At 41.8% G+C, this 9,896-nt stretch overlaps 1 protein-coding gene across 1 annotated transcript; it reads right to left on the reverse strand.

Moving 5' to 3' along the window:
• Positions 1 to 148: 148 nt before the first annotated feature.
• Positions 149 to 8,074, reverse strand: LOC148368398 (uncharacterized). Its single transcript, XM_088330451.1, has 3 exons — positions 7,786 to 8,074; positions 4,718 to 4,810; positions 149 to 2,513 (listed from the first exon to the last, which is right to left on the reverse strand). Exons 1-3 carry the CDS (start codon positions 7,892 to 7,894, stop codon positions 1,264 to 1,266), a joined length of 1,452 nt encoding a protein of 483 aa, XP_088186577.1. The 5' UTR covers positions 7,895 to 8,074; the 3' UTR covers positions 149 to 1,263.
• Positions 8,075 to 9,896: the final 1,822 nt, after the last annotated feature.

Genomic DNA, 9,896 nt, shown 5'->3' on the forward strand with positions numbered 1-9,896 from the left:
ATTCATCTGAACAGCCTGTGACTGGCATTTATCATGAAGGATGCAACTTTAAACACAAGGTATTTTCTGCTTTAAATCATCGATTTGTAGTTTGTTGATATGGATAATAATTGATCAATCCAGAAGAAAAATAACATCGGCCCACAAATAATGAAAGCAGTTTGATTTTATTAAACTACGTTTTATTCACATGACAAATTGAATCAAACGAAAGAATAAAGCACATTGTTGACACAAGCACCCAGTGTTAGCAAGGTGTAAGGTGGGAGAAATGACTCATTCCAATAAACAGGGATTGTTTTTATAGCGTGCCAACATGGGATATTTGCCCTAAACACCAAAGAGGCTGTTGCACTAACCCTTTTTGTGTACTTTCGAGAACAAAAATTCCCTCAGGGGAGGGGTGTGTGAGAAGCAGCACATGGCCAACCAGGAAGATCAAGAAATAAAGGCTCCTCTTTTGGCGGTGGGCTTCACGGCGATTGTCCTCATCCGGAAGACAAGGACGGAGAGAACCACAGGCTCTCCAAGCTTTGTGGCTCTGGTGAGAACAGGCCCCAACCCTGGGGACTTAGGTCGGCAATCTTATTATAATAATAATTGTTGATAACAGGCAAAACATGAAATAGATCATCTAACAAGAAACATGACAACATGCAAATCATTAATTTTTTGAATCCATATGAATACTTTGGGGTTTCAAATCTTTATTATACAGCTGGAGAGTCTACTCACTTCCTGTGAATGAATATGGGTTTTTTGATGTGTTGGCAAAGTCAATGGTTGAAAAAAGGTGAGGGGAAATGGTTTTGTGGCAGTTATATTCCTATAGATGACCTGTGTTTTACTTGGTTTATTAAGCCAGTGCGGGTTCTCGTGTTTACATTCAAGTTTCCTTGTTGGGAGAATTATTTTCCACAAATTGAGCATATGAAATACTTTTCCCCATGTGTGGGTGATTGTGTGTTGTTTTAAGACCCAACGCAAGGTAAATCTTAGACCACAAACTGAGCAAAAAAAAGGCTTCTCGCCAGTGTGGGTGAGTTGGTGTAGTTTCAAGTATTCTTGTTGGGAGAATTTTTTACCACAAACTGAGCTAGAAAAAGGCTTCCCGCCAGTGTGGGTTAGTTGGTGTAATTTCAAAATTCCTTGTTGGGAGAATTTTTTACCACAAACTGAAAAAGCCTCTCACCAGTGTGGGTTCTGTTGTGTGATTTCTAATGTCCGATATGGATGAATTATTTTTACCACAAAGTCAACAGGTCAAAGGTTCTCACCGGTGTGGGTTCCAATGTGTTTCTTTAAGCTTCCACTTTTAGTGAATCTTTGACCGCAAACTGAGCAAGAAAAAGGCTTCTGCCCGGTGTGGGTTAGTGTGTGTTGTATTAAGACCCAACGCAAAGTAAATCTTAGACCACAAACTGAGCAAAAAAAAGGCTTCTCGCCAGTGTGGGTTAGTTGGTGTAGTTTCAAGTTTCCTTGTTGGGAGAATTTTTTACCGCAAACTGAACAAGAAAAAGGCTTCTCGCCAGTGTGGGTTCTATTGTGTTTTTTTAAGTCCCCACTCCAGGTGAATGTTTTACCACAAACTGAGCAGGCGAAAGGCTTCTCGCCACTGTGGTTTAGTTGATGTGATTTCAAGTGTCCATTTCGGGTGAATTTTTTACCACAAACTGAGCAAGAAAAAGGCTTCTCCCCAGTGTGGGTTAGTTGGTGTAATTTCAAGTTTCCTTGTTGGGAGAATTTTTTACCGCAAACTGAACAAGAAAAAGGCTTCTTGCCAGTGTGGGTTCTAATGTGTTTCTTTAAGCTCCCACTCTCGGTGAAACTTTGTCCGCAAACTGAGCAGGAAAAAGGCTTCTCGCCAGTGTGGGTTTTATGGTGTGACTTTAAGTTCCAATTCTGTGAGAATCGTTTTCCACAAACTGAGCAGGCAAAAGGCTTATCGTTAGTGTGGGTTCTAATGTGTTTAATTAAGTCCCCACTCTGTGTGAATCTTTTACCACAAACTGAGCAGACAAAAGGCTTTTCCCCAGTGTGGCTTAGCGTGTGATGTTTTAAGTGTCCATTTAGGGTGAATCTTTTACCGCACACTGAGCAGGCAAAAGGCTTCTCGCCAGCGTGGAATTTCATATGCAACTTCATATAAGACTTGCGTAAAAATGTTTTCCCACACTGAGAACATGTGTTACCACCTTCCGACTGTGAGTAGCTTTCAGCGTTTGCAGAGTGGGACGCGTCGTCATCATCCGTTTCTACGTGTTGACGGAGGCTGATGCTTCGAGGCTCCCGCCAATCGTTATATTCCGGTTGACGTTGATCTTCGACGGATGAATGGACCCCGGCCACTAGCAAGACTGGAAAATCGTCCTCCTCTTTAACGCCAACAGGCTCCCCATCTGCTGTCTCTTGCTTAACGTGAAAAGGCTTCAGGTCCTCCTCCTCCACCTCAATTTTAACGGCAGGCAACTCTGGTTCCTGCCGCGCAGTAGGAAGATATTTTTGGCTGACGTCTGCAAGACACAAGTCACATTTATTTGTATTGCCCTTAACTCGTTCGGTGCCCTAACGTCTCATCTCTCATTAGCCGTACCGCTTATCCTCATTAGGGTCGCGGGGGGGCTGGAGCCCATCCCAGCCATCTTCGGGCAGTGGGCAGGGGACACCCTGAACTGGTTGCCAGCCAATCGCAGGGCACACGGGGACAGACAACTCATTCGCTCATTCACACCTAGGGACAATTTGGACCGGTCAATTTACCTGAAATGCATGTTTTTGGAATGTGGGAGGAAACCGGAGTGCCCGGAGGAAACCCACGCAAGCACGGGGAGAACGTACAAACTCCGCACAGAAAGTCTGGAGCTGGATTTGAACCCACGACAGGTTCCCATGACATGAACTGTGCCGCACAAGCGCTAACCACTGCGCCGCCGTGCTGCCCGTGCCGTAACGTATTAGTACGTTTTCAAAAGCATTGTCCTCGAGTGCCAAAACTTAAAACATTCTAAAGCAGGGGTCGGGAACCTTTTGGACTCAAAGAGCCATAAAAGCAAAAAATATTAATTTTATTTGGGGAAAGAGCCACACCATATATTATGAGACAAATTGACTAAATTGCTAAACCTGCGCCCCAGACAAAATAATAATAATAATAATAATATAATAATTTCCTTGTATTGTCATTCTGTGTAACAATTTACACAGAACGAAATGTCAATTGCACCTGACCCGTTGTAGCGAGCCGATGCAGCCGCAGCCAACAGAGGGCGCCGCCGACCACTTTTTAAGTCTTAGGAATGACTCGGCCGGGGCGCGAACCACCGACCTCCCAGTCTCAAAGCGGGCGCCTTACCATCTAGGCTACTGAGCAGCTTAGTCTTCAGCACATTTATTTTTGATGATTTGATCAAAATTATGAAAAGAGAATAATGCCAGAGCACGTGTCCTAAAATCAACAACTCACCAATTTAAACTTGTCTTTCTTGCAATTACTCAAGATCGGTTAAACTCATTTTGACCCTTTTTTCTAATACATATTGGTTTTAAAACCAGATGCAAGCAGTTATTTTGTAAAAACGTCACAACATTCTGCAAACAGGGAGCCTGATGTGCTTACGTTTGGCGCAGACGGCGTAGGGCGAGAGATGGGAGGGAGTGCTTGCACTTTTTGCATAGCTCCACCCATCACTCTCACTCACCCAATCAAATAACTTTTAAGTTCTCTTCCGGTGTTTTGGCGTATTTACAGTTTGTTCTGTGGATTCATCATAAGGTATCTGAACACTGAACACAGATTATATAGTGAGCTTTTATATAAAGGTTTCTTTAGCGTTGTACAGCCAAAATGAGGTTGTTGGTTTTTTTGTGACACCTTGGCTGTAAATTATAGTGAAAATGTGCCCTATATATTATGCGAAGTACTGCATTGTAGTTCAGCTTTGGTTTGGCTTTGCGTGTACCTTAACAGGATTAATGGCTCAAGTTTTGAATGAGATGGAGAAAATTTGCATGCAATCAAATTTTTCTCTGAGCCACAGGTACTCATAGAAAGAGCCATAAGTTCCCGACCCCTGTTCTAAAGGCTTAGGAGCTGCTGATCAGTAAGTATTAGGCTTCTGGGAATTAAATCAATATGATAAATCACCACTAGATGCCAAGAGTGGCTTTGTTCAGATCGTTTGCTGCGTCCCATTCTTCTCACTTTCGCTATTTGCCCTAGTCACTTGGTTTTGCGCATGCAATTGTAATGTGTCCCAATACTCTCAAGACCGAGGGAAAAGTCCCCTTCAACCCATAAAATAACCCCTTCAGATGGAGAGAGGTCAGGAGCTGATTATGAACAAAGTGACTTCCCCTAAGACTTTGCAAATTCTCAATATCAACAAACATGGCTGGAAAGAAACCGTACAAATGTAAGTCCTTTTTCACAACTACGCATGTATTTGCAACGAAATACCTCCTGAGCTAATGTGTTGAGGAAAGTAGATAATAACTAAGGATAAGGAAAGTTGAACCTGAAATGAACTTGAAGCAAACAGTTTTGGAGCTGACAATAGCCTATTGTGTGTAGACATCTGCCAACCATCACGTGTTATTTTGAGCAATGCAATAAGGAGCGTTCCCTTTTTGCCATATCTCCTCTCTGCGTATTTTTGGGGGCAACGCCCAACTACGTTCCCTCCAAAATAAAATCGTTGCAGAAAGTAAAACGACCAACCTGCTCTGTTCAACACAACTTGCAGTATCTTGTAAACAGCTCCTGGCAACTCTGGTTCCTGCCACGCATTAGGAAGATATTTTTCACCAATGTCTGCAACACACAAGTCAAATCACATTTATTTGTGACGCCTTTAATCACAGAGACTCACAGGGACGCGCAGAACACCAGTTCAACATCAACCTGATCTGAGAGCTACATGAGGGCAAGGAGAAACTCAAAAAAAGGTCAGCATGCGGAAAATGAAGAAACCTTGGGAAGGGACTGCACATGGGGTAATCCCCCTTCCAGGATGACCAGGCGGAAATGGATGTTGCAAGGGCCTTAGCGCGTCATAAACAGTCAACCCGAACATTAAATATACAAGGAAGTAATGGAAACAGGGTTCATACATCTTTTTCATGGCCAAATTCGAGCAATTTTTTTAAGCACTTCGAAAGCATTTTTTTTTCATCCAGTACCTTCAAAGGAAAAAAAATCCAGAGGCCATCAGAAGACGTTTTTTTTCGTTGTCTTTGATGACTAAAATAAAGTCGCCATCTTGCTCCTAGTCTATACTTTGTGTTATTTTGGGATGTTCCTATCCATGACCTACGATCTTTGTGTGTGAAAGGGCTGCTATAAACTGACATAAATTCTGCCATTGTGCTTCAACAATGCCCACACAGCTTGGCAACATCACACTTATTTACAAACACAGAAAGGGCCCTGAAGGTGTTGCATAATCATAGAGTTCAATACGAAAGGGAAAAAAAGGAAGAATGTATTTGTGTATAAGGCAGAAAAATTAGCCAAATTTGGACTCACTTTATGATACGGATTGCTCCGAAGCAGAGTGCATTCAATCTTTCAATCGACTGCTGATGTTTTGCCATTTATTTCACTTCTTTGAATTTGTATTTTTGTGTGCTTTTCATTTGTCTAAATCGGTCAGGATAGAATTGCAATTTGTTTGCCCAATTTCGTTGTCACAATGCCCAATTTCGTTGTCACAATATGTTAACCCATTTTGTAACAATGACAATAAAGGTATATTCTATTCTATTCTATTTTATTTTCTATTTTAGCACTGAAGAGTTAATATTTTGAATTGATCCGTTCATGTTTTGCATTTTCAGGGATTTTGTGTTCAGCGAGTAAAAAGCTTAAACTGTTTAGTATTGTACAATTTGTTTTTGAAGATCTGTGAGTATTTTAATTTATATTTAATGTGTCATATGGGGATCCCCTGCAAACACATATGACTAACTGTTGAATCATTTGGTGGATAATGTTATATTATTATTGATTATACATCACTAAAAAAAAAACTCGAAGGAGCCGTTTGGGAGCAAAGAGAGCAGACGCTTTTTAGTAAACAGAGCAAGAAAAGCCAGTTTACTAAATAGAGTGGTCCTCTTCTCGCCGCTTCTTCGTTTATTGCATGGTCTATAGCAAGGGAGGCGAACGTGCGGCTCTAGACCAATAAGAATGTGGCTCTTTGCCTCATCATGTTTTCTATATACTGTGGCTCTTTGCCTCGTTTCATGTATCGTTTTTTCCCCTCTTAAAACACACTTGAATCCATCAGAGTTTATAACAAATAATAAATAATATTTTGAAATTAATTTGGCAGATTTGTTGTTTTATGCTGCTCCGGACACACAACTGACTGCCAATCATCTGCGTAGGTTACATCTAATGCCAGTCAGTGCGTGGTGTGGCTCTTTGACTCTCACAGTTGAAAATTTAGGCTCTTTGTGTCAAACTTGTTCACCACTCCTGGTCTATAGAGTAAGACTGCCAAGACACGTGGCAATGGCAACAATGTTAAGCACTTCACCCAAAACTCAAGCTTTTCGCTGACCTCGAAAACACGTTAAATTTCAAGCATTTTGAAGGCTTTCAAACACTCGTACGAACCCTGCGTATGGTTACATAGCAATTACCAATATAGTATGTACGCCCAAAGAAAAGGCAAAGGAGGGCCGAGTCCCCGAAAAAGAGGAACACTTTATTTGACAGTGCTGTTGCCATTGGTGGAAGCCACGGCAACCAACTCGTATCCTTCGTGAACGAAGGGGCTCTATGAGCCAACTCTCGAAAGTGAACGAAGGGAAATTCGCCAGAAAGATATCGTAGGCACGATCGTCTTGTGTCTGTGAGAGATAAGACGAGATAAAAATAGAGGATCGTCGGCACGGATATTCGGGAATTCGACAGATACCGACAGGCCGAGAAATATATTAAAAAACCCGGTTAAGTAGGCTCAGATGCAGTGGGGCCTCTCTCTCCCTCTCTAGGACGCAACCTGCAGACAAGCGACCGAGGGCGAAGGCGCCAAAGCAGTAAAAAGTAACGTTAGAGCGGAGTCAACGGTGGCGCCTCTGCTAACGCCCGAGTCCCCACATGCCAGTGAATCAAAACCGCTGATAGTAGTGAGTTTTTTCAAATTATGTGGTAGAAAAGCACGAGTGTTATTGAGAAATAGCATCAAGATTTTAATTAACTTGTTTGATGTTGGGGATTGCAGGTGGACACTGCTATATTAGCTATTATCATAACATTAGTTTGTGTGTCTTTACAATTGAAAGCGTACAAAGCACGCTAAAGCGGAACAATTAGCTGTTACCATAACATTTGTTCGTCAATCCGTCTCTGAAACGGGAGTGCCCACACTTTTAGATTCCAAAGCTCAGTTGAAATTGCGATGCACTTTTTGTTGAAAATTCATTTATGTTGGTATTTATCATTTTTCATCAGGGAACTATATCAGTTTTGATGCGACTTTATGCGAGTTGCTGCTAGACTTAATTTTGTTTAATTCACTTTTGGTTTTTAGTTTGTGTGAAAAATTTCAAGGAGCGATTTAAGTTTTCTTGTTACTTTATACGAGTCACTCGAGTCTAAATTTTATTTCCTGCACTTTTAGTATTTGCTCGAAGTGAAAAATGAGTCATTCACAGTAAAAGACTGAAAAGGCTGTATTTAAAACCTCTATTCTTTTTTCTTTTGAATCGTCGAATTTTTGGCCAGCCTGCAAATGTTTGGGAACCATTGTCACTGTAGCAGAAGGGAAAATGACGGACCTGCCCCGAGCTGCTTGGAAACAGCGTCCGGTCGTCGACGTTCTCGCTCGGTCTCCTCTTTGGCTCCCCGAAGCTTCTCTTGAAGAGATCCATCCTCATTGGAGCACATATTCTCCAAGTTTGAAGCTCAACGAAAAAACGCCACGAGGTGTCGCTCCAACTCGGGAGTAAAAAAGACAAACCCTCGAAAAGGACCGCAAAGTGATACTTCTGTCGAGCATACGTCGTTTTAAGTTGACTACAGGACATTCTGGACATTTTCTTGTTCGGCAGCCATGACAGCTTCTCCTTCCAAACACCGCCGCAATGGATTGTGGGTACACGTAGCACAGATCGCATGCTGCGTTCATGAAAATGGGTGCGTTGGGAGATCTTACCAGATACAACTGAAAAGTGTCTCAAGAATGTCTGAAATCGGGGTTTTCCAACCATCAATCGGGGAAATATCATTGGAAGGACACTCAAGGTGGAAGGTCCTAGTTGCAAAGTTGGGGTACATACCCTTTCTCCTGGTCGGAGGGTGGAAATGTCAGTTGTCGTCTTTACGGGAATGCAGCAACAGAAAAACATAGAATACTAGATAGGTCAGCGCAAAGTAACTATGGAACGCGTGGCGGCCATATTCGTCAGGTTCACGACCATGTTGAGGCAATGTATGTACGTTGAAAAAAAGGGGGGGAGTAAATAATGAACAGGGTTGGGTAGGGTTACTTTAACTTGATTACTTTCAATTACTTTTGGATTTCTCCAATCCCAAATATGCTAATAAAAGACAAAATTAACTAAATTTGGATAAAATGATGACTCACAACACGTGGTAAGCTTTCTCTCCTGGCTTGGATCTCTTTGATCTCCGGCAAAACTAACATAAAATGCGACAGAAAGAAAATGAAAATCAATCCAAACAGCTTGCCAACATCATTTTTGACGTTCCATGTATTCCGTTACTCCCCAAGCCTGCACAAAATCTAGTCATCTCATCTCATTAGCTGTACCGCTTATCCTCAGTAGGGTCGCCATCTTCGGGCAGTGGGCAGGGGACACCCTGAACTGGTTGCCAGCCAATTGCAGGGCACACAGGGACAGACAACTCGCTCGCTCATTCACACCTAGGGACAATTTGGACCGGCCAATTCACCTGAAATGCATGTTTTTGGAATGTAGGAGGAAACCGGAGTGCCCGGAGGAAACCCACGCAAGCACGGGGAGAACATACAAACTCTGCACAGGAAGTCTGGAGCTGGATTTGAACCCATGCAGGAGGTTCCTATGACATGAACTGTGCCGCACAAGCGCTAACCACTGCGCCGCCGTGATACCCTGATAATAAAAGGTAAAAAGAAAAAAGCAGGAATGAATAAACAGGGACATAGGAAATGAAAGGAAAATGAAAAAGAAACAAAAATGGAAAAACAGAAAAAGAGAACGAGAAAAAAGGAATACAGAAAGAGAAAAGTGAAATAAAACATCTGAGAAAAAACAAACAAACTAGACACAAGAAGAAAAAAAGACAGGATTTTGGTTTTGGTGGTACACGTAACCGAAACAAATAGATACAAATTTTAAAACATATATTTTAGTTTCTCTCTCTCTCTCTCTCTCTCTCTCTCTCTCTCTCTCTCTCTCTCTCTCTCTCTCTCTCTCTCTCTCTCTCTCTCTCTCTGTATATATATATATATATATATATATATATATATATATATATATATATATATATATTATGTGTGTGAAACGGGTGGGATAACAACTTTTGTTTTATTGAAATTCCCGCTGAAATATGTGTATAGTTTTTGGTAAGTGTCCTGCAATGATGAGTCCAACAGTTCCACCTGTTGGTATGGGGTAGGGTTTGGTTTTGGCTTTTGACATGTGACCGGAAGGCGGGGGTTTGTTGGCAGTCTACAGAGCGAGCTCCCAACGGTAAGCCACATCTTTTGGTGCTCCACAAAATTAATTTTAAACATTATAACCACAGCTGACAATTCTCTCAACATGCACAGTAATGTGATTGATGTTTTCAAGCCGTTTGGATTTATTTTTGTTTAGTTTCTGTTGTGCAAAAATGTTAATTCCCCTTCAAGAGATCAAAGAGATCAAAGCCAGCATATAAG

The sequence above is a fragment of the Urocampus carinirostris genome, chromosome 3 (genome assembly GCF_059441175.1).
Source record: "Urocampus carinirostris isolate Australia breed hairy pipefish chromosome 3, RoL_Ucar_1.0, whole genome shotgun sequence".
Taxonomy (NCBI): domain Eukaryota; kingdom Metazoa; phylum Chordata; class Actinopteri; order Syngnathiformes; family Syngnathidae; genus Urocampus; species Urocampus carinirostris.

Bases quoted from the DNA above. Each gene is read 5' to 3' on its own strand.
- LOC148368398 (XM_088330451.1), bottom strand. From the start codon at position 7,894: ATGTGCTCCAATGAGGATGGATCTCTTCAAGAGAAGCTTCGGGGAGCC. The intron at 4,811-7,785 runs GTCCGTCATTTT...TGTGTGTTGCAG, and splicing joins TTCCAAGCAGCTCGGGGCAG to ACATTGGTGAAAAATATCTT. The intron at 2,514-4,717 runs GTTGGTCGTTTT...TGTGTCTTGCAG, and splicing joins AGTTGTGTTGAACAGAGCAG to ACGTCAGCCAAAAATATCTT.